We start from the raw sequence: 25,143 nt of genomic DNA, 5'->3' as shown, positions 1-25,143 counted from the left end.
TGACCCTACAGCTATAGGGATTCTACTGACTCTGTCCATTCTGAGACCACTCTACTTCCCCACATATCTTTAAAAAGATACATATTTCTAAATATTTTCCCCCCAAAATGAGCCCATTAAATTTATTAGACAGATTACCTAATTTTCACCATGGGAGGGCAGTCTTATTCTAATATGCCATAGAAGTCTGAAAATAAAGACAAGAAAGCTAGATATATTTTATTATTTTTTTAAGATTTATTTATTTATTTATGAGAGAGAGAGAGAGAGGGACAGAGCACAAGTGGGGGTGGGGGGGGGGACGGCAGACAGAGGGAGAAGCAGGCTCCCCGCCGAGCAAGGAGCCTGATGTGGGGCTGGATCCCAGGACCCTGAGATCATGACCTGAGCCAAGGGCAGATGCTTAACCGACTGACTCACCCAGACGTCCCAGCTAGACATATTTTAAAATAATCTTAAACACTACTTTTGCATTTTAAAAAGGTAAACAATGACACTTATCTAGAAGCAGAAATTGTCATACATGATCTGACTAATAAAAAATACACTTCGGAAAACAAAGGAATGGCATATTTGAAAAATGGGACAAGCAGCATTATGCTTTGTATACTTATAAAATAAGTATCCTCACTAGACTATAAAACCTTACAAGAAAAAAAATAGCAGCCTCTAGCACTTACCTAGTCCATACTATATGGCAACAACAAAGTAAGCATTTAACAAAAAATTTTTTTAAAGATTTTATTTGTTTATTTGACAGAGAGAGCGAGAGAGCACAAGCAGGGGGAGCAGTAGAAGGAGAGGAAGAAGCAGGCTCCCCGCCAAGTAGGGAGCCCGATCTGGGGCTCGATCCCAGGACCCTGGGACCATGACCTGAGCCAAAGGCAGACGCTTAACCCTCTGAGCCACCCAGGTGCCCCCAAAGTAAGCATTTTAAATGCAATGTTCCAATACCAAGCACTCAATCATCTTAACTTATGATGGTACACATGCACACACCAATCCCCAAAATCATAGAGAAATGCAAAGGGCTCGAAACAATGAAAATGATTTGGGGAAAGAACAAAGTTGGAGGATGTATTCTACCTAATGGCACAATGTAACGTAAAGCTGCTGTTAACCAGGAAGGCAACAATGGAACTTTGAGAATCTAGAAACTGAGAATTTAGGATTGAGAATCTAGAAACAGACCTGTACATTCATGGTTAATTGATTTTTGACAAAGGAACCCAGGTAACTCAATGGGGAAATAATCATCTTCTCAACACATTGTCCTGAGAGAGTTGAATATTCACATGCAGAAAACTGAACTCAGACCTTAACCTCGCAACGCACACAAAAACTAACTCAAAATAGATCATGGACCTAAATGTAAGAGATGAAACTACAAACTTCTATGAGAACATAAAAATCTTTAACTGCTTAGTCAGCCAATTAATTCTTCAACTTGACACCAAAAGCCATAAAACAACCATAAAAGAAAAAGATAATTTGGGCTTTTCAAAATTAATGTGTGTCAAAAGACACTATTAAGAAAATGAAAACTTGGGGCGCCTGGGTGGCTCAGTTGTTAAGCGTCTGCCTTCGGCTCAGGTCATGATCCCAGGGTCCTGGGACGGAGCCCCGCATTGGGCTCCCTGCTCAGCTGGAAGCCTGCTTCTCCCTCTCCCACTCCCCCTGCTTGTGTTCCCTCTCTCCCTGTGTCTCTCTCTGTCAAATAAATAAATAAAATCTTAAAAAAAAAAAAAAAGAAAGAAAGAAAATGAAAACTTGTGGGGCGCCTGGGTAGCTCAGTCGTTAAGCGTCTGCCTTCGGCTCAGGTCACGATCCTGGGATCCTGGGATCGAGCCCAGCATTGGGCTCCCTGCTCAGCGGGAAGCCTGCTTCTCCCTCTCCCACTACCCCTGCTCGTGTTCCTGCTCTCGCTATCTCTCTGTCAAATAAATAAATAAAATCTTAAAGAAAAAGAAAAAGAAAAAGAAAGAAAATGAAAACTTGCGTGGCGCCTGGGTGGCTCAATTGGTTGAGCGTCTGCCTTTGGCTCAGGTCATGATCAGCAGGGAGTCTGCTTCCCCTTCTACTCGTGCGCATGTTCTCAATCTCTCTCTCTCTCTCAAATAAATAAATAAATAAATAAAATCTTTGAAAAAATGTTTAAAAAAAAAAGAAAATGAAAACTTGTGTCATGGACAGGAAGAAAAAAGATTGTAAGCCATATATCTGATAAAAGGATTTGTATTCAGAATGTATAAAGAACCCTTACACTCATAATAAGACAAACCACCTAATTAAAAACAGGAAAGGGGCGCCGGGCTGGCTCAGTTGGTGGAGTGTGTAACCCTTGATCTCGGGGTTGTAAGCCCCACATTCGATGTAGAGATAACTTAAAAATAAAATAAATAAATAAATAAAATAAAATAAAATAAAATCATAAAAAAAATAAAACAGCCAAAATTTGATATACAGGTTTAATTTAATTGTTATCAAAATTCCAGCAAGGCTTTTTGTAGATATAGACAAGATTATTGCAAAACTTATGTGGAAAGGCAGAGGCACCAGAATAGCCCAAACAATTCTGAAACAAAGGGAGGAATCATCCTTGCTGATTTCAAGGCGGCACCAAATGCTGAGGAGGGTGTAGAGAAAGTGGGTCTCTCATTCTTCATGAGTGGGAATTTAAAATGGTATAGTCACTTTGAAAAGTAGTTCAGCAGATTGTTTCAAACTAAACATGTGCTGACCAGAAGACCTAGCAATTACACTCCTAGGCATTTACCCCAGAGAGATGTAGACACGTTCACATAAAAACCTGTGACTGTTTATAGCAACTTTATTAGGAATAGCCCCAACTGGGAGCAACCCCGATGGACTTCAGCAGATGCGTGGTTACACAGGCTGGGACCAGCCTTCTTACTCAGTAGTAAAAAGGAATGAACTATTGGTATACAACCTGATCAACAACCTGGATGGATCTCCAGAGAGTTATGCTGAGTGAAAAAAAGCCAATTCCAAAAGGTTACATATTCTATTATTCCAGTTATATAATATTCTTGAAATGAGAAAATTATAGAAACAGATTAGCGGTTGCCAGGAGCTAGGGATGGGAGGGAGAAAAACAAAGAGATTCTGTGGCTATAAAAGGATAACATGTAGAATCCCTGCAAGGATGTAAATGTTCTCTCTTCACCTGTATCACCCTCAGTATCCTGGGTGTGATAATGTACCACGGTTTTGCAAGATGTTATCATTAGAGGAAACCAGGACATAGCATACATGAGATCTCTTTGTACTATTTCTTACAAATGTGTCTATAATTATCTCAAAGTAACATTTTTAACGAAAAAAAAAATCAACCAAGAAGTATTGACTATAGTAGAATGCAAGGTATTGGATAAATCAACACCAGGGACCACGTTAAGGATGGTTTTATAAAATAACCAGATAGTTCACAGACAGCTTAAGGGGAAAGAATGGAATGTCCAGGGGTGCCTGGGTGGCTCAGTCGTTAAGCATCTGCCTTCGGCTCAGGTCATGATCCCAGGGTCCTGGGATCGAGTCCCGCATCGGGCTCCCTGCTCCGCGGGAAGCCTGCTTCTCCCTCTCCCACTCCCCCTGCTTGTGTTCCCTCTCTCGCTGTGTCTCTCCCTGTCAAAAAAAATAAATAAAATCTTAAAAAAAAAAAAAAAAAAAAAAGAAGAATGGAATGTCCAGAAATGATCTGTCAGCAGTGGGTGGCCTTTTACACTGGACAGGGGAAGGTGGCTGTTCAATGAATGCCACTGGGACATGGGCAGAGCTGCCTGCAAAACAGGAGGTAACACTGTACAAGAACTATAAATTCTAACAAATCAGAGATTTAAATGCAAATACTAAAAACAACAAAGAAACCATAGTGGTCCTAGAAGAAACTGTGGAAACCAATGGGAGAATTTTCTGACAATGCAGAAGTGCGGAAGATGGTTCTAACTCTGACATAAGAAGCCGGAGGGCCTTAAGTAGAAATACAATAAGCTCGACCACATAAAGTCTTGTGGCAAAACTTATGAGCAAAGACAAATACAAATGACAAATTGGAAAATAACAGCTCTGAGTCATAGCTCAGAGGCCTAATTTCACTTATAAAGAAATCCTAAAACTCAAAATCAGAGAAGCCTACAACACAATAGAAAAAAAAGTAAAAGACACAGCTAGCTCCAGAAAAAGAAGCAAACATAGCTGTGAAATCTAACAGATATTCAAACAGACTCACAGTAAGAGTCATTTAACCTCCTCGATCACAAAGATAAAACCTTAATACACTACACCAAGGAGGATTTTACACAGGCCCCTGGTGCTCTGTGGAGAGCAATTAATTACACACATGCATGCCCAGCCTGCAGATCACTCAAATATATTTACACACATGTACAATGACAATATAAAAGGTTATTAACTGCATCAATGTTTGTATTAGGAAAAGATTAGAAACACGAAAATTTCATGTAAGAATTCTTTTTAAAAATAATTTTTAAATATATATATTTGCTAAATATACACGTAGGTGCATAAAATATCTCTGGAAAGATTCACAAGAAAATGCTAACACTGTATTCTACCAAAGGTCTCAACAGCAGTGAATGTGTCCCCTGGAGTCAGACCATGTGGCAGCCCTTAGCAGTGGCCGCTGGGATGGGAACCAGGTGTTTGGGGACAGAAGCTGCAGGAAGAATTTTTGTGGTGTACCACTGTGACATAAGAAATATACATTTGATGTCTGCCCCCAGTTCCTGACAGAGAGCTCCGAAATCACTTGGAATTTCCTGGGTGATAGGAATATCTTTTGTTCTAAGGAGGTGACTCCGCGTGGGCTCCCTGACGGTTTGTGGATGAGGGCTGGTCATGAGAAAGACCTGCCATGATCAGAAGCTTTGAACTTTCAGCCCCGCCCCCCATCCTCTGAGGAAGGAGAGGGGCTAGAAATTGGGTTAATCATCCATCACACCTACGTGAGGAAGCCTAAACAAAAATCCCTAAGGTACAGGGTTCAGAGAGATTCCAGGTTGGCAGGCACATGCATGAGCTGGGAGCAGAGCGTACCGTAATTCCAAGGGGACAGAAGCTCCTGGGCTCAGGACCCCTCCAGACCTCATAGCATGTATCCCCTCATCTGGCTTTACACCCATATCCTTTACCATGTGCTTTATTAAATAATAAACCAATAAACATAAGCGTTTGAGTTCTGTTAGCCATTACAGAAAATTATCTAACCCGAAGACCTACTACTTGTGACTGGCATCCAAAGTGGGGGCAGTATTGTGGGACTGAGCCCTTAACCTGTGAGATGTTATGTTAACTCTGGGTAGACAGTGTCAGAACTGAGTTGAACTGTAGGACATTCAGCTGGTGTCTTCATGAAGGAACAGGAAGGAGCAGGGCAACTTGAGGCCAGAAAGCAGCCCAGAAACACAAATCAGCTAGTCCAGGAACAGGCAAGAGGTAGGCCTTCAGAGTTTCCCCAAAGGAGAAGGTCATGTCTGGAATTTATTTTTATTTTTTTGAATTAATTAAGTAAGTGCTACATTTATTCATTTATTTATTTATTAAGATCTATGCTCAACATGGGGCTTGAAATCACGATCCAGAGATCAAGGTCACATGCTTTACCAACTTTGCTAAGCAGGTGCCCCTATGTTTGGAATTTATATTTTTTAAGATTTATGTATTTATTTTAGGGAGAGAGAGGGTGGGCGGGAGGGGGCAGAGGGAGAAGGAGAGAGAGAGAGAGAATCCTCAGGCCAACGCCCCACTGAGTGCAGAGCCCCACGCAGTGCTCAATCCCAGGACCTGAGATCATGACCTGATCATGATCTGGAAACCAAGAGTTGAATGCCTAACCGACTGAGCCATGTAGGTGCCCCTGTTTGGAATTTATTTTAAAATATGAGGCAACACTAGAGGATTTTAAGCAGAGGCATGGTACAATTAGATTTATTTTAATACAGAAGATGAAAACTGGACTGGAGAAGGAGATGTGCGAACACAGGGAGAAGAGTCAAGACGCCACTGCAACATCTGAGGGAGACATGTCAGTTACCGACCAAGAGACACAGACACACCAAAAAGACACTCCTGTGCTAGATCACAAAGGACTCAGGAACAGATCCAATTTGAAAGTAACGGACAGGAGGTGATTTAGATCAGTGGTTCTCAAGTTTTCACGGCACCTCGCAGACCTGTTAAAAATGTTAAGTTGTTGGGCCTGCGCTCAGAGCTTCTGGTTCTGAAGGTCTAAGGTATAGAGATGATGCCACCTGAATTTTAAATTAGCAATTCACACACTGATGGATCTCCTGCCATATTTTGGGATGCACTCATTTAAACAACTCCCAACCTTTTGGCTTACGTCAGACAGTGGGTGAAGTTGGGACGGGACACCATTTACGGGAAAAGAGAACCATGTGGGAAATGGAAGCCGTGAGGGGCACAGAAACAAAGATGGACTCTGCTGGGCACATGCTATGTCTAGTGTTTGGGCTACTTCTGGAGGGCTGCCTGAATGGTCTTTCTGATGGAAGCAGTTCATCAGCTAAATGCCAAGTGTGCCTCCTAAACGTGATTTGATGTAGAATGCTTTGAGGCTTCCAAGCACGTCAGAAGCCTACGTTGACGGTGACGCTGGCCCTGGCTGCCTCTCTGAGGGTACCCACCCCCTGCCCAGATCACTCAGCCCCAGCCATACTGTCTTTTTCCTTTTGATACCATTGTGGCTTGCTCCCTCACTATATTCAGGTCTCTGCTAAACTATCTAAAATAGTAATTTCCTTTCTTAAAAATTTATTAAATAGACTTAATCTTTTAGAGCAGTTTTTAGGTTCACAGTAAAACTGAGAAGGTACATCGATTTCCCATTTCTTCCTTAGCAACTCTGGTGCTGCAAGGCACTCCAGGCTCATCCGTGCCCCAGTGCTGGAATCAGCCACTTCTTCAAGGAGCCTGGTTTCTTTTACTGGAGAGGGTGTTAGAAGCCAAGAACTGGGGGCGCCTGGGTGGCTCAGTCAGTTAAGCGTCCAACTCTTAATTTCGGCTCAGGTCATGATCTCGGGGTCGTGGGATTGAGTGAGCCCTGTGCTCAGCTCTGAGTCTGCTTGAGATTCTCTTTCCCTCTCCCTCTGCCCCTGCCCCCGGCACGCACACACACACTCTCTCTCAAATAAATACATAAGATCTTTAAAAAGCAGCAGCAGCAGCCAGGGTCTGGGTGCTGGGTGCCTGCTGCTGCCGAGCGTCATGGCCTCGACGCCCTCCCAGCCGACTGGGCCAGGAGACAGGTGTGGGTACGGCGGCCCGTGCGCACACACGTCTACAGACATTTCTAGACGGAGCCACCTGTGCGTGTGTCAAGCTGAACGTGGGTTCACGTTGATGTCTCCAGCTCTGGCCCGTCGCCGCGGGCGTCCTTCCGGCTGCCTCCCCTTGCTTATCTGTAACCTCCCTCCAGCAGCGAGACACCTGGCTCCGCCACCCGCCACCCAGCCGTGTGACCGCTCTGTGGGAGCGCAGGCACGCGGGAGGGTCAGAACTGCGGACCTGTGCCAGTGCTCACTCATTTTGACCCCCCCTACCTTGCTTCATTCTTCTCCACTGCATTCTGAACCACTTCATATGTTTATTTTCTGTTTTCCTGTTCCATGACAATAGAAACTTGTGTTGCTGAGTCCCCAGCACTTAAAACTGCCTTGAACAAATCAGGTGCTAAAAAATATTAGCTGAATGAGTATAAAGAAAAAAATCCCTGATTACCACAGTTAGGCAGATCTCAGTCTGGCCTTTCTCCACCGGCACTATTCAGCTATGAAGGTACCGTATCTACTTCAATCAAATTATCACCATAGAATATAATTTAGACTTTCCATCAATTCAATGGACTTCTCTCTTCGACTGTTGCAATTATACCCACCAAACTGAAACACTGAACTATCACAGTCACTTACAGCTTCTACTTTTCCTATACGGTCTGACGTGAACCAACACTCCTCTTACTACCCCGCCTCCCAACCTAAACCTCCTGGACACAGTCCACCTCTTTCAAATTTCCTAGACACGAGTGATTCTAGGTGCTCTAGCTATATTGATAAATATTCTTTCCACATGTGTTAGGAACATGAACAACATAATCATGATCACAAGTTCAAATCACAGTGTTAAATGAGGAATTATATGAAAATTAAGCTTTTGATTTTAAGTTTATCTTCCGTAAGAACTCTGAGGGCACACAAAACTAAATTCTTGGAAAAATTACATAGATTTGCTCTCTCTTCTTTAGTATGGAAGCCTGAGGTTCAAGAACAAAGACTAATAGGAAACATATGGAAAAGATCAGCAACAAGATGAAATCTTGGCCCAAATACAGTCTGCCATGTTTCACATACCAGTGTCTCAAATAATAGACGAGATTTTTATAGTACTGCCAACCATCACTTGAAACACAGCACGCTTTTAAAAAACCTGAAGTATAACAAAATAAACCCTGTGATTTCCTTGTAAAAATCTAATGGTAAACACTATCTGAGGACACAAAAACAAATTCTGGGATTCACTTTACCTTATTAGTTTGTACAAACTTTAAGAGTCTTCCAAAGCATGAACTAAAAGTTCACCGCCAAGAAATACAAGTTAACTCTCTGTTTAAAATAAAAAAACATGCTAGGAAAAAAATGTAGCATTTAAGCAGTTAACCACTATTCCTCAGGAGAAATAACTCAGTGAAGAGATTTTCTACATCTACAAAATAAAGGAAACAGAAGTTCCTAATGCCATTTTAGTCAATACTATAAAATTATTTTTTGTACTAACCTAAAGAGGCAAATCAGAGATCTACCTTCCGAGTGCAAGACACTAAATTCTATCACCAGATTAATTTTTGTTTCAAAGGTTTATAGCAGGCATTCTAGTGCATATATTTGGGAGGAAGGGAAGAACAGTGAAAGCGAACAGAAAAAAGGTATAATTATAAGTTATATATTTATATATATAACTTAAATGGAAAAGTTATATATTTAATCTGTGTCACTAATGACAAGTCCCTTCGTTTAAAAAGTAAACTAGAGGGGCGCCTGGGTGGTTCAGTCGGTAAGGAACCACCTTTGGCTCAGGTCATGATCTCGGGGTCCTGGGATCCAGCCCCGTGTAGTAGGGCTCCTTGCTTCCTTGCTCAGAGGGGAGCCTACTTCTCCCTCTCCCTCTGCCCCTCCCCCTGCTCGTGCTCTCTCTCTCTCTAATAAATAAAATCTTAAAAAAGAAAAAAAAGGTAAACTAGATGTGCAAGCTATATTTCTAATCTTGGTTGCTTGTCTTCGATAAAGGAAAGCCCTGGTGTGAATGTGAGGTTTCAGACAAGGGACATTTCAAGACCACTCTTGAATTCCACCTTAAAATGCTGAGACACTGAGCTCCAAGTTACAGGCGACCTTAATTTGGAGAATTCTTTGGCATGAAAATGAAAATAAAAACAGTAATCAGTACATGCTGTTTCATTTAGTTCTGTTTGCCTTTCATATTAGAGGAAATTCTTGCCACACCTCAAACCAAAATTAAGGGGAAAAGAAAGGGAAGTAAGCCACATAAATCTGACCAACAGCACAAGCATCTCAATTTGAATCCACAAAGTTTTGGATAATGAAAAGGAATACATAATTTTAATTCAACCCAAGTGTTTTCCAAGCAGATTATATTTGCTTAAATTGCTACAGTAATTCAAGGACAGCCTTGTCTGGACACACAGTTACTGTGGATTTTTAAGAGACTCAGTTAAAGAATTTAGGAATATCTGATTCAATTTACAGGATTTGCAAATTCATCAACCCCTGAAAACTAAAGCAAACTCAACAGGTATGATGATAAAATAATTTTCAATTTTTTAAAGAAACTGTTCCTACTGTTAAAACTTTTTAAGTATATTTGATTTGTTTAACATTAAAATAGATCATAAAAGCACAATATTTGGAGGCAATATCTGCTAAAAGCTACATTAAAATTTGATTAGTAAAAATATTCAGAGAAAGCAGTAATAGAGTGATTTTAATTTTCTAATTTAAGATTTACCCAATAAATAATCTTTGTTTAGATTTCTTTTCAATTCAGAATGAATGATTCTTACGTTAATGGCATCACTTTATCTCCTCTGTCACTCTCAACTTTAAATGACAAAAACTGGCAAAGGCCTGTGAGCCATACATCTGGGCAGGGTGACAGATTCTGCTTGTAGGGAAGAAGGATATTTGTACCGATTTCACTAGAAATTTTCTTAAAATTTCTCTGTTGACCAAATCCCTGATAGTAACATGTTTTTGCTTTCATTTGCCTCTTTCTGAAAGGGAAGATGTGAGTGCTCTATCTGGTACTAAAGGAAACAGTTTCTTGGGTTCCAGTTAATTAAGATTTAAATGTATTATGGTTAAAAATAATTTTGAAACTTTCATATTTTTAATAGTAAAAGAGTCTTACTTCCTTAGGCCCTGGGTGTAAAATAGGGATGTACAGTACTTTACTCTATTTACAGAGTTAAATTTAAAACTGCTTCGGAAAGAAATCTGAGTCCATATACTAATACTCTGGTTTCTTATTTCTTAGTTTCTATGGCATATCAATAAAATAATTGAGTCTTTAATAAAATGCAACGAGGCTTTCCAATTACTTTAAACTTTCCAGAACAAAGTTCGCTCTCATTTTAATTAGAACTTCCTTATGAAGGCACAAGTGCTTTTTCGCAACTAAGAGAAATGTTACAACAGAAACATTTATAGCTGTAAGATGAAAAATTCACATTAATGGATACTTTTAAAAATCAGTAACATATGTTTTCCTTTGCTTTAAAGATTCCTGTTCACATCTGTTATTTTTCTATTACTCTGTAATGGTAATAGTGTGCTGTGATGGGAGACACCACTAGGAGAGAACAGCCATGTTCTCTGTGACTGTGTCCATTTAAAGAAACCACTGCGGCAAAATAACACCTAGAAATAATCAGCATTAGTAGCGACAAGCATCGATAAGAGGATGTAATCTGTAATTTATTAATCCAATCACCCATTCAACAAATGTTTGAGCACTTACACACTGTGCATTGTTCTAGATTCTGCCAGAAATTAGGTCAGGAAGTGGGAGGACTGACAGTGAGTGTACTGTTTTGCTATGAGCTATCCTATAGAGAATGAGGCATAAATTGTAGACCATGAAAGGCAGAAGTAATAAAAATGTGCTTTGCAAATGGCTGGGAAGAGATCAGTTGAATGGAAAATTTGGATAAAAAGTAGTAAGAGGTCATTATAACAGGGAAACTCACCAGGGATGAAGTTGAAGACTAAGATGAATAGGAAACAATGGGCCTGTGGATGGAGACAGGGTTGATTTCAGACCAGAAAACTGGACTTGGTCAAAGGAAGTGGGATCAGGCTGGGCTGCAGAGCCAAGGTCCTCAGGGGATGATTCAGAAGAGAAATTGTCCTTAGGGAAAGCCTGTCTTCATAGGTGGCCAGGAAGACCAAAAGCGGCCAACACTAAAGAATCCCTTTATTTTCAGGGAGACTCCCATAATGAGGTCTTGATCCCAAGTCAAAGGATGCATTTAAGTGCAGGATCAAAAGTATCACCCAGGTCTCCTTTTCCCCCAATAATTTCTCATAATCGTTGAATAGAGTCATGACTTTCATTCTCAAATGTAAGGTTACTAACTGATTATTGCTACTGTTCTTAATACAAGGATGAAATTCAGAGCCCTGATAAGCAATGCTCATTTCAAAGTTCATCTGTGTAACAGTCAGCTTCCGAGACTCGGGGGCTAACCACCCCGCACCCCTGCAGCTGTAGGTCTCTGTCCTGCTTCTACGCATACCTTTGTGAGACATAGCAACCTTACAGTAGAACCCCGTGGTGCAGGGAGACTGAAGTGAAGTAGGACATGTACTTTGAAAAGTTAATATGCTCCACTATAATGAGTACCATAAATACTACAAATTTAACATAAAATATTATCAACTAGTGAGTAAAATGTATAGGATGTTCTATATCCATTCCTGCTAATCTCCCAAGATCTGGACCAAATGATACTACAAAGACTTCCCTGTCTGCCCCAAGCAGGGTGAAGCCACTGAACCCACGGCACTGGGGTCTAGGCGGTAAACCTTATTTCCCCTTGTCTGAGAATATGGTTTGCCATGTTGTGTCTCTCCCATAAACTGTATGCTCTTTATAGAGGGGACCACATCCTCACACCTTCACCTCTGTGTTCCCCACCAAATACAGTGCCTCACCCCCAGAAGTAACTGCAGTCCATTAACTGAAGTAACTCAACCAAACTAAGTAACTACTTGTAAGGTGATTGACTAGCCATGTTCACACAACGTCTAGCACCGGTCACTAAGGCAGCAGACCCAGGGGGAGCTTCCCGGCACCCTGGGTCAGCCAGTACTGACCACTATCCTCTGGGGGGAGACCACACTCCCTCCAGGACCTTCTCCTACTTCACCCACGAACAACGCAGTGTGAAGATCACGGCTCAACTACCTTAATGAATTAAGTTAGGTGTTCGTTCCCTGAGTGCAGATCCCACAGGTCAGAATTCAGGCCCTCCAGATTCTGGTCCAGATTAGCTGTGACAGTCTTATTTTGCTCCTTCAATAGCTAACCACTAATTTCCAAACACCCTACTCTTTGTTGCTTACATGTTTTGCTCATCTCTTCTACCTGGAAATCTTCCCGGTCCTCCTTTACGAGAACCCTAATATTCCTTCAAAGTCTAGTTCAAATGTCACATCCTCCATGAATCTCACGGATACTAAAGGAACAATGCATGTAGTCTACTTAGATCTGTAAAAGAAAACTATGAGTTTCAAAATCACAGGTTGTTTTAAAAGATCAAACCACTGCTATTTTGATATATTCTGTAGGTAGGGATGAGATTAAATATAACAAAACATATATATGAGTTAATGATCGTTTTGTTTGATCCTATCTTCTTGGTCAAAAAAAAGAGCAGCAGCAGCAAGGTCATCATCCCAACTGGTGGGGAATGAGGCTTCAGAGGCTTGTCTAAGAGCAAGGGAAAAGGAATGCAGTAAGGACATGTCCTTGAGCAGCAATGAGTGGTCATGAATTTAAAGTGAGACCAGCAAGCGTGGTCTGTTTTCTCTTACAGACAACTGAAGGAACAGGGTTGGAGTTTACTGATAGAGTATAAGGATAAAAAGGGCAGAGGGTCTGGGGCCTGTGCAAATAAGTGACAACAGTGATGGGCTGTGGGGTCCAGGCCACTGAGAGGAACTGAGGGCACTGGGAGGTACAAACGAAGGGCAGTGAAAACACAGTGGGATCCACATATTTAGGTCCCACTGAAACTGAGGAATTACTACAGTTGGAGCTACTATGTGGATTAAGTTATAAACACAGGTTAGGGTGTGAAGGAGCTGCACGCTGGTAACGACAAGGCCGACGCTCTGGGCGCACGGGAGGGAAGAAAAGATCCAAGGGTCCCTGACTCTACTTAAATATCGATTCCAAATCCCACATTAACACATAATTACATTCTACACATTTTTTAGTTTCTGACAAGAAAATAAACAAGAATCTAGGATGTTAGGATCTAGGGTAGACTTTCTCAAATGGGGTCTGTCATAGACAATGATTTAGATATTTTTTCAATTATCCCAATGATGAAAAATAGCTTGTACTACTCTAATGGCTAATGGAATAGAAATCAGTCAGTTCAAGACACACAAGGACATGTTACATTAATTCTCATGAAACCCCGAATGAGAGAGGTAGAGAAAAATAGCCTCAGAATCAAAGAGGTATGATTCTTTTTTTTTTCCCCTTTTAACCTTTACCTAAATAACAAACTTATTCCATCTGGATCACTTCCTCATCTGCAAAGAACTTTTACATGCATATCTCACGTGACTGTCACAACCACCAGTTGAGATAAGCAGGCAAGCAATTACATTTCTCATTTTCTTGATGAGGCAAGAGGCAGACATGTTAAGTGGCTTGACCATCCTAAGTGACGGGTGGGAAATAAAGGTCTTCAGGCTCCTCATCCAGTACACCATCCACCACTCACAACTTCAAGTTAACGGTCTTTCTCAAGCTGAGTGCTCCCCTCTTTAAATCGTACCCCTTACACACCCTCCTACTACTCCCTGTACTGTGCCTGTCTTTCTGAGTCTCCACCAGACCTCAACTCCTGGGAGACAAGACAGTGCGTTTTCAGTATCTGTTTTTCTAGGACTTAACTCAAAAATATTAGTGGAAAGAAAGAAAAATGTATAGAATAACCTATTAGAAGCTAAAAGTTTATAGACTGTAAATATTGTGTGTATTTGGGATTTGAGGCAGTTATTCAAGTGGAGTCAGAGACAAAATAATTGGATTCTGGAAATGGTTTCATTGGGGGAAAATCTGAAGTCATGGTTAGGCTTGGACAGAAACACTAAGAGGAAAGATGATAGCTATTTTTAATATCTCAAGCTCTTACATAAAAGGGAATGTTTCATGCTTTTCCAAGGGCAGAAAAGAGCATCCACAAACAGAAGCTGCAGTGGGAAAATGTTGGTTAATATTAACTAGGACCAAGAATGTCTCCTCTCATAGGTAGTGACCATCACTGAAGGGACCAAATAGTTAGTGGAACACTCAGCATTTTTAGTGGAGGGAGTACCCAGCTTTGGGGTTGAGAGAGGTCAAGTTATCATTGTAAATCTATAGTAAGCAAGACAAACTAGGATTCTCTTCAGAGATGGGTATATAGTCTGGTTCAATGCAAAACGTGACTTTTTTTTTTAATACCACCTTATTGGTACTTAAACATTAATTTTGGTTTGAGCATTGCCCATTTATTCTGGACATTCTTTTATATATTTCAATACAGATACATATATTATGCATTTTAAGTAACTGTTAATTACACAAAAATTATTCTAGGATTTACTCACTTCTCCCACAATATATTTGCTTCCTCCTTGTAATAGGACAAAAAAAGAACATGGGCTTTTTAAGTCCAGCATGTGTCCTCTTCCTCTTTTTTGGAGTCAAAGTATATTGCCAATATGGAAATTATCAATGGGATGAAGATTATGATCAAGACCCAGATGATGTCTACCAACCAGAATTCCAATTTCATCCAAATGAGGACTTTCAAATTCCTTTTCATCAGCATGTGTTAGGCTGTGCCACTGAATGCTTCTGTCCACCCAATTTTCCATCATCAATGTACTGTGAAAATCGCAAACTCAAGACTATCCCGCGTGTCCCAGCACACATACAGCAGGTCTACCTTCAATTCAATGAAATTGAGGCTGTGACTGCAGATTCATTCATCAATGCAACTCATCTTAAAGAAATTAACCTCAGCCACAACAAAATTACATCTCAAAAGATTGATCACGGTGTGTTTGCTAAGTTGTCAAATCTACTACAACTTCACCTACAACATAACAATCTAGAAGAATTTCCATTTCCTCTCCCTAAGTCTTTGGAAAGACTTCTTCTTGGCTACAATGAGATCTCCAGGTTGCAGACAAATGCCATGGATGGGCTAGTAAACTTGACAATGCTTGATCTCTGTTATAATCATCTTGAGGATTCCATGTTACAAGAAAAAATACTTGCCAAAATGGAAAAATTAATGCAGCTCAACCTATGTAATAACAGATTAGAATCAATGCCTCCTGGTCTGCCTTCTTCGCTTATGTACCTGTCTTTAGAAAATAATTCAATTTCTTCTATACCAGAAAATTACTTCAATGAACTTCCCAAACTTCAGGCTCTACGAATGTCACACAACAAACTACAAGACATCCCATATAATATTTTTAATCTTTCCAACCTTATAGAGCTCAATGTTGGACACAACAAACTGAAGCAAGCATTCTATATTCCAAGAAATTTACAACACCTATACTTAGAAAATAATGAAATTGAAAGTATGTAAAATTTCATTATCTTTTTTAAAGACAAAAAGAATAGTATGTTGACCTTTTAAAATGTTTTTGAAGATTTTTATTTATTTGAGAGAGAGAGAGAGAGTGAGAGCGAGCATGAGTGGGGAAGAGAGAGAGAAGCAGACTCCCCGCTGAGCAGGGAGCCCAATGCAGGACTCAATCCGAGGACCCTGGGATCATGACCTGAGCCGAAGGCAGACACTCAACGACTGAGCCCCCCAGGCGCCCTATGCTGACCTTTTAAAGAATCAATCTTTAAAAAAAATCTATGCTTTACATAAAAATAGTTGATTTGAAGAAGCTAGGGAAATGGCCAAAGCTGGCCTCAGGAAGGTGTGCTATAAAGTTTTATTTTCTTTCTTTTTTTGTTTTTAGATTTTATTTATTTATTTGACACAGAGAGAGTGAGCACAAGCAGGGGGAGGAGAGCTTAACTGACTGAGCCACCTAGGCGTCCAAGTTTATAGTCTTGTCTTTTTTTTTTTAAAGTTTTATAGTCTTTTCTAATAAATGTTATCACCTTGAACATTGACAAGTAGTACTGCAGAGTATATGAAAAAATAGGAGTATCCTGAGTAGTTGGGACTATAGGTGATTTTTACTTTTTTCTTTTTGAGATTTCTACTAAGAATTTATTATGTAACAAATAAATAGCCAACAAAGCCACCGTTTTTTAAAATTTTAATTCCAGTATAGTTAGCACACAGTGCTGTGTGAGTCCCAGGTGGACAATACAGTGACTCAGCACTTCCACACATCACCCAGTGCTCATCAGGACAGATGCGCTCTGAAAGCCATCATTTACTTTGAACATATAACTCATCTGTAGTTTCATTTTCTTCATTTTATTATTTGATTACTGTAAAAACCAATTAAACCTAATTCTATCTATAAGTATTTTAATAAGACTGTATCTCATATTTTAATAAAATCCAATGTAGGATTCTAGATGTAATGCAGCAGGATTAATCTTTAATTTGTATTTTTCAGATATCAATGTTACAGTGATATGTCCATCTGTTGACCCACTGCATTACCACCACTTAACGTACATTCGTATGGACCAAAATAAGCTAAAAGAGCCAATAAGCTCATACGTTTCCCTCTGCTTCCCTCATATACACACTATTTATTATGGTGAGCAAAGAAGCACTAATGGTCAAACAATACAACTGAAGACCCAAGTTTTCAGGAGATTTCAGGATGATGCTGATAGTGAAGAACATGATGATCACCAAGAAGGTCCAGAACAAGAAGCAACAGAAGAAAACACTGATCCTCACTATTATGGAAGTCGAGAATGGCAAGAAACAATATAGGTATACGTTTACGATTTTATACAATATTATTACTCAATATTAATTTAATTAAACATGGAAGGCTCACAGTAATGTATCTGGAATCATGTATAAGATCAGCCTGAATTTAAGTTGTTAACATTTGCATCATTATTACATAGGATTCAAACTTACTTAAAATGACGTAAGTCTTTAGAAATACAAATTAGAATCGTAAGTGGGAATAAAAAACTAAACTTTAAACATAAAGTATTATCAAGCTGAGGAAAAAAGCAAGTATGCCATCGCTAGTGATATTAACTGTTCTAAGAGTGATGAAAGCAGCAGCACTAGAAGCCAAGAACTAGAGGAGGTCAGGGCTGAGATGCCCAGGCTTATGTTCCTGTAATGTACAGCCATTCACTTAGGAGTCAATTATTTTCTTTGACCTGATCTCCAGAAAAGCTTTCACACTTGTATGTGAAATCTTATCACCATGACATCCACCTCCCATCCACCATCCCCACCTACCACTGAGAGCAACAGAGGATGCTTCTGATTTTCAAAAGAGGTCATTCTACTAAGGATCCAAGACTTGTAGTTTCATGAAATCAATAGGTCTTTGTATTTCTCTCAGAGCACCAAAACAACAAAATTCTAAAACCTGTATTTGGGTAACTAAAAAACACCAAATTGTCTCATCACAATCCATATTTTAGCAGATTTCAGCAATTGTCCAAAACAATCTGTCTTCCATTTTAACTGAGATAAATGTTTTTATAGTAAACTCACTAGGGAAAGTTTTTTGTTGTTGTTGTAGTTTACATAGAGATTTGCTAATAACTGCTTTGCTCACAAGGTTAATTTAGCACACAATATACCAGCTTTATTAAAACACTTCCATTTTCCTAGCACGATACAGTAGAAACATATATGTGCACCAGCCAGTATTTATTTAATTAGTGCTAAAGTTGAATAGAGTTCCTTTACAATTTGGACAAGCTTTGATATCTTCTTTAAAACCTTAGACGCACCTATTATTTAATCTATCATTTCGAAGTATTTTAAGTACACCTTGTAATGAAGGTGATGGAAGTGCTGTGATGAGCTCTCCTGACTTATCAGCTGACATTTCAGAGTTCCTCAGATGAGGAAGAGAGATGGGGCGACCTACACAGGGAACCCAAACAATAAACATTAACAATGTGGACAACAGGCCAGGACCAGACAAGTAAAACTTTATTGTAGGAGTTTTCAACTGGCGAGTCTTTATTTTGCTGGAGATAAAGTGTAAAATGAAGCCCCTAATGCTCTTTATTTCTTTGAGTAAGTTATTAGCATTAGCAGAAACAAAACACCCACCTGTCCCCAAGGACAAGCTCAGCCATTCAGAATGAACACAAACAACACTCCATTCATTCATTTAATTAACATTCATCAAGGCATTTGGTGTGTAGGGCTTAGCAATAAGGGCAAGAAACAGAATGTACGTGCACCCTTGGCATCTCAAGATACAAGGGTAAGGGTAGCAGAGCAAAACGCTAGTAATGTGGACAAAGCACACTTTCAACAGAGGTTAAAAAAAAAAGGAAGGAAGGGAGGGAGGGAGAAAATTTAAGGACCACCTCCCCCTTTATTGAAATTCTTAAAAATAGGCTTATAAATTTAAATATTACGAGCTAATATTGGAAAATACCCCTATGGGTATTTCAGAAAAAGATACAACTATTTCTAACCTAAAACAATTTAAAATCTAATGAGAAGCCATCAGGGAAACGCCAATGAAAACCCTAATGAGAGACCCTTCCACACTCACTGGGATGGCTAGAACCAAAAAGACACAGAACAGATGTTATTAGCAAGGAGGCAGAGAAAGTAGGGCTCTCATATGCTGCTGGTGGGATGTCCAATGGTGAAGCCGTTTTGGAAAGCAGTCTGGTACTTCAAAATTTAGAGTCACTTATGATGCAGCAATTCCACTCCTAGATACATACTCAAGAGAACTAAACACGTATGTTCACACAGAAACATGTAAACAAATGTTCAGAGCAGCACTATCCATTAGGAGCCAAAAAGTGGAAAGCACCCAAATGTCCATCAGCTGATGAATGGATAATTAAAATGTGGTATACATACACAACGGAATATTATTCAGCTAAGAAAAGAAATGAAGTACTGATATGTCATGCTACCAAATAGATGAACCAGGAAAACATCTCACGAGGTGAATACTCAGTCACAGAAGACTGCGCATAGTATGACTCCATTTAAATGAAATGCTCAGAACACGCAAATCTATAAAGACAGAAAGATTCCCGGTTGCCTGGGGCTGCGGGAGGGGAAGAGAGGGAAAGTGGGGAGTGACTGTTAATGAGCAGAGGGTCTGTTTTTGAGAGAATAAAAATGTTCTAAAAGTGACTGTGGTGACGGCTGTACAAATCTAAAAATACTAAAAATTACTGAATCGTAGATTTTTAAAATGGTGAAGTGTATGAGGTGTGAATTGTCTCAATAAAGCTGTTAATAAAAAACTTAATGATGAAAATAAGATCAACTCATTCTAACACAAGGAAGAAAGAAATACAATGCTAACATGGCAGTAACTATGAAAAGACTATGGGAGCACAGATAGATATCCGAACTTTATTTCTGGTCAGGACGCAGTGAAGTAGCTCAAGGTTTCCAGAAGAGGTGGTACCTTGATGTGTGAGCAGGAACTGACTGGCAGGAGTGGAGAAACAAGCTCCTGAGGTGAGATGAATATAAAGACATGGTCATTACTTCTTTCACCTCTTGCACAGTTTAAAAAACAAAAAACCCTCCAATTTTCAGAATTCTGGAGCTTCTATCTTTTTATCCTCCTATATTGATATTTTAAAATCCCCAGAGAACAGGCTTTGTTAAGAATAAAAATGCACAATTTAGCAATTGGAAACAAGGAACGTGAAATCTGATAAGCCCTGGTAGAAGCCAGACTTGAGACTCCTAAGCCAGATGCCAGAGTAAGATCTGGAACTCTGAAGCTCCCCTTCCCGCATTCCTACAAGGAAGCTGGTTCTCCTAGGGCTACTAAAAGAATAAAGAGAATTCATCTATGTAACAGAGCAATGAACAAAGCGCATGCCAGTTCCAGGTACCCAACAAGCAGTACCTAGTACTTCAGCACGGCCAGCCTAGCAGCCTGCTAGATCTGAGTGCCCCCAGATGTCAGACCTAGGTGTGTTCTCAGGGACCCTAGCAAGGAACCAGCATCTTCGTGGTTCCTTCCAAGATTCTATTCGTACAAAAGATGAGTGAATAAGAGAGATTTTACTAAAGGTTTTCTTAGGGAGAGAGTAGAGGGTACTTACATCCTACACCCCAAACAAACATACTCCAGGTCACTATTTGCTAGTTCAGCTTTCCAGAGCACCCTTAGACAGCCTGCCAGGGCGGGGAACACAGTTCCCTCCACCCCCTCCCTGGGCACTGTGCCCTGGTTCCTCTGGCTAGAGTAGCTCCTCCAGCCTAATTGGAAGGGTTCAACTCTGCTCTGGCTCCTCCCTCCAAAGGGGTGTGTATGTAAATGGGTCACCCAGCTGCAGGGCCCAATGAGGAGGCAGGTTAACAACCATCTTTTGCTACTTGAAAATGGCCCTGAGGAACTCATACCCACCCCAAGTATTTCTCATTAAAAAACAAAATGAAACCCAATGCTTTCCGTAAGAGAAACTGAAGAATAAAGTAAGTACTTCATAAGAAGCACGTCAAGATTGCACAATTATCTACCACAACTACAGACAAAACCAGTTCATCTGATATTTACAGCAGGGGAAAAAATGAAAATTCATCTATTTTCTCATTACGCTTAAAAGTATTAGTTAGCTACTAGGCTGAACTGTATTTGTGACCACTGACGAATCCAAATCACTCCAGAACCAGGTTTGATGAGGCAACAGAAGGCAAGCTGAGGACAAAGCAGAAGCTGACACCCCACAACCCCGCCTCCCACGGGATATATGTGACATTCCTCTGGCACTCCTGGCTGCCCTATAGGAAAAATAGTTAAATTACAGAGATCACAATCCTACAAGACAGGAGTCTCCCTCAGTTTACAAATGTCTTAGCAATCTACAAGAACAAAGCATTCCTATCATCAATAACCTAGCTTCCAGAAGGAAATGTAGATACAATTAAATGCCCTTATACCCTGCAGCCCATTGAGAGATAACTGAAGTGGGCAGAGTTTAATGTTCCTCCAGGAAGTTCCAAACTATCTTAATGTCAACGCCTTACTAGAGGGGTAAACAACCTTAACTTGACAATGGCAAGGTCTCTGGTATCTCATAGCTCCTCTTTAGCATAGGAAAGTTCTTTGGAAACCTCCCTTTTTGCTAACTACACCCAACCCCATAGTATATAATCAGCCACTCCTCACAACCCGGCAGCAGCAGCTCTTTCTGCCCACGGGTCCTGTCCCTGTGCTTTAAAAAGCCACCATTTTGCAGAAAGATATCTCAAGAATTCTTAGTTGTGGGTTCCAGACTCCACCCCACTGAACCTCACCTATATTCCAAAAGCCCATCAGGTTTAGTTAACAAACAAAAGCATAATATATGATTAGCTTTTAGAAAGGATATAAATAAAGTCTATTTCATAAATTTGCTCACAATAAAACTGGTTGAGAATGTTTACCCTGTACTTACATATTACCTGAAACACTCTACATTTTCCCTTTATTCCTCTGGTTGGGACCACTAAATAAAGTGCAGATGTGTTCGTATCATGTAACACACTTAACCAACTCCAAGGGGGAAAAACAGAAGAAATAAACCTAGTCTCTCCTGTATACTGTTACTGTTGCAAAGAATTCATAGGACCCAAAGGACGGCTAGAACTAAAGCCCTGGTTTCCTGATTCCAAATCCATTTTTTTCCCCTAATTCTTGGAAATAAAGAAAAACAGCAGCTGGAAACAAAATTAAACCATAACAGCTAAAAAAACCCTAAAGTTTCTATATGTTCCAAATTCCTAAATAAATATAACTATGCCTAGCAAGTAAGTATCACAGTCTCATGGAAATTACATGGAACTTATATTACTTTACAGGCTTAGTTAGGCTGCGAATTTACTATATGGGGATTTATGTACTACTTGGAAAAACTCACAAGTACAGTAAGTTTTTAACATGAATCCTTCCTCACATCAGGTCATAACTCCTCCCCCATTAAAGTTCACCCTTTGGTCTGGTAAATACTTGGGTTCTCACTTTATCTCACCTGACCACATGACTAGGCTTCAGGTGTAAGAAGATTTGAGATGGAGATCAAATCATAGACTTTCCATAAAATCCTAGAATGTTGCCTAAAAGGGACTATAAATATCTAGTAACTCAATGATTCTCAGTGGTGGTAATTTTGCCCTCCAGGGTGCGATACTGTGATTTATAAGAAAGATATATTGGGTCTTCACATTCATGGTTCCAGGCTCACAATTCCCAAAACCCCTGGAATTTCCTAAGCTTAGAGAGTGATTAAGGTGTCTTTTGTTATGTTAATGCAGATGACTTTAGGGGACCCCCTCAAGAGGGGGGTGCACTGGCTGCCAGGAAGATCAAGTTTTCAGTCCCAAGGCCACCTGCAATCTTGGGGGAGGGGGAGGGGCTAGAGGTTGAATTGGCCAATGGCCAGTGACTTAGTCAATTAGGACTACATAAAGAAGCCTCCATAAAAGGGGGGCTTCCAGTTGAACACGAGATGCCAGAATTGGGGTGCACCTGAAGCTTTGTGCCTTCCCTAGACACTGCACTATACATCTCTTCAACTCACTGTGGATTCAGATCCTTTGTCACAATCTTTAATAAACTGGTAAACCTAAGTGTTTGGAACTTCCAAAGCTGGAGTGCTGGTAGGGACAATTCTCTGCGCAATGGCCCTTTGTGGAGCCTAGAATGGGGCCTCTGGCAAGAGCCTGTGAGCGCCTCCCAGTGCTGACTGCAGGAACTCTGGACAAGAGAATTAATATTCGAGGGGCTTTACTACCTTGCTATTGGACATTATTAATTGAAGCCGCCCCTAGGACTGAAGGACATAAAAGGGTCTTGAAACCTGAAATACCATGTCCAGGATGATGCTTGAGGAACTCCCTAATGAGGATGGCAGTGCCGGGGGAACGTGAGGAGGAGATTTCTATGAGCAGGGACCCCCCCCCCGCCCCCCGGGGAGTGATTCTGGAGCTGCGCAAGGGGCTGCTGGACTCTACTGTCATACTGTCCGTAGGACAGCTCTCTACCAAGAACAAAGAGTTGCCTGGTTTATGGAGAGCAGTTCCAAGGTGAATGAACAACATCCTGCCTGGAAGGCCACCACTCTGACTGAAGAATATACAAACACGTCAGCACGGTGCGCTGAACTGCATGCTGTTTTCCTAGCAGCAATGGACGAACAGAACAATGTTAAGAGCCCCTCTGTGTGGGTGTTTACTGACTCACGGGCAGTGGCCAATGGCCCAGCCATATGATCAGCAGGACAGTAATGGGATCTTGGCCTATTGAAGGAATGTCCATATGGGGCACAGTCTTATGGAAATAATTGTGGGTATTAATGTTGGACATGTCAATCACCCACCAGAAAACCTGCCTTCCAGTTTTGGAAGATGAGTGGATCTGACATGCATCTATCCCCATGCGCTCCCTAGAGATGGCTGCCTGGGCCCACGAAATGAGTGCGTGTGGGGGGACTGCAGCAGTGTGGAGATGGGCTGAAGCTAGAATCTCTTGCACCCTCTGAGGTACAAAATGCCAATATGATCTGTTCTGGCAACAAGAGAGACAGAGACTATAGGTGGCCGTGTGGCAGAGACCGTGGTCTTGAACATGGCTGGCAACGCAGACTCATGTGGTAGCCCTGGGGGCTACAAAGGGGTCCTGACAGGAAGAGCTACTGACTCTGGCCTGGGCTTTGCTGACCTGGTGATAGATGCAAATGCTCAGATACAGAAAACCAGAAAAGAAGATATTCCACAGCCAACTGTCATCTCCTCAGACCAAGGAACTCACATAATGTTCAACAACCAGCAGAGACAAATAGCTTAGAGAAAGAGTTTTATAGAGAACTGGAATGAGTAATTAAAACACTGGTTGTCCAAAACAGGGGGAGATAAAAATATGAAGGGCTGGCTTACAAGCCTTCACAAGTGGGCTCACACTCCACGTGAACATGAGTGGGGCTGGAGGAGCGTCCCCACTGGATACAGTCCTGCGTTTCTCGCGGGTCTGGGAAAGCGGGGGAGAAAGGGACAGTGGTCTTCCTTCCCCACATCACCAATGGATGCAGCGGTCAGGGGACCAGGGCTGCAACTACAAGGGCTGGGAGCAGGGACAATTCCATGTTTCCAGCCTTTCTGTCAGAACTTCCAGGGGTCGCCTGGCAAAAGTGGGGCTAACAGTGGGGCTAACAGGGAGGGCAGCCACCCTGCCTGGTGGCAAGGATGCACCTCCAGTTCTGCATCTGTGTAACTCGGCTGAACAGACGTGGACTGAGGGGGTCAAACTCGCCACACTAGCAGTGCTGCCTGCACCCAGACCAGCACCGTGGCCGGACCTAACACCCCTTCCTGAGATGGGGAAGTTTGGGTACAAATGCAGAGAACAAAATGTAGTAGATGATGTAATGAGGGAAATCCAGTATTACACTGACATCTCAAGAGAGGCTCAGAGCAGCTCAATTACACCAGACACCTGAAAGGGTGAAGCCTGACGTTACGGAAACCACCCCGCTTTTAGAACCCGACAAGAATGCACAGAAGCCTGCAAACCTGAGTGGCCTCGCCCTGGGAGACATTTTCATAAGATCTGATGATGGGCTGAACAGTTATTAATAACTGAATGGGATTCTGTCGTGCACCAGCATCTCTCG

General features: G+C 41.1%; 2 protein-coding genes across 8 annotated transcripts in view; one reads left to right on the top strand and one right to left on the bottom strand.

Moving 5' to 3' along the window:
- The window catches only part of CENPP (centromere protein P), a 249,275-nt gene that overhangs the window by 132,953 nt on the left and 91,179 nt on the right, over positions 1–25,143 (bottom strand). The gene's annotated exons all lie outside the window — the stretch shown is intronic.
- Positions 9,553–19,666, top strand: OMD (osteomodulin). The gene is made up of 3 exons (XM_036098116.2): positions 9,553–9,867; positions 15,000–15,953; positions 16,962–19,666. The coding sequence occupies exons 2-3, from the start codon at positions 15,014–15,016 to the stop codon at positions 17,288–17,290; spliced, it is 1,269 nt and encodes a 422-aa protein (XP_035954009.1). The 5' UTR covers positions 9,553–9,867; positions 15,000–15,013; the 3' UTR covers positions 17,291–19,666.

Source organism: Halichoerus grypus, chromosome 14, assembly GCF_964656455.1.
Source record: "Halichoerus grypus chromosome 14, mHalGry1.hap1.1, whole genome shotgun sequence".
Taxonomy (NCBI): domain Eukaryota; kingdom Metazoa; phylum Chordata; class Mammalia; order Carnivora; family Phocidae; genus Halichoerus; species Halichoerus grypus.
This window is presented reverse-complemented; position numbering and strand designations above follow the sequence as displayed.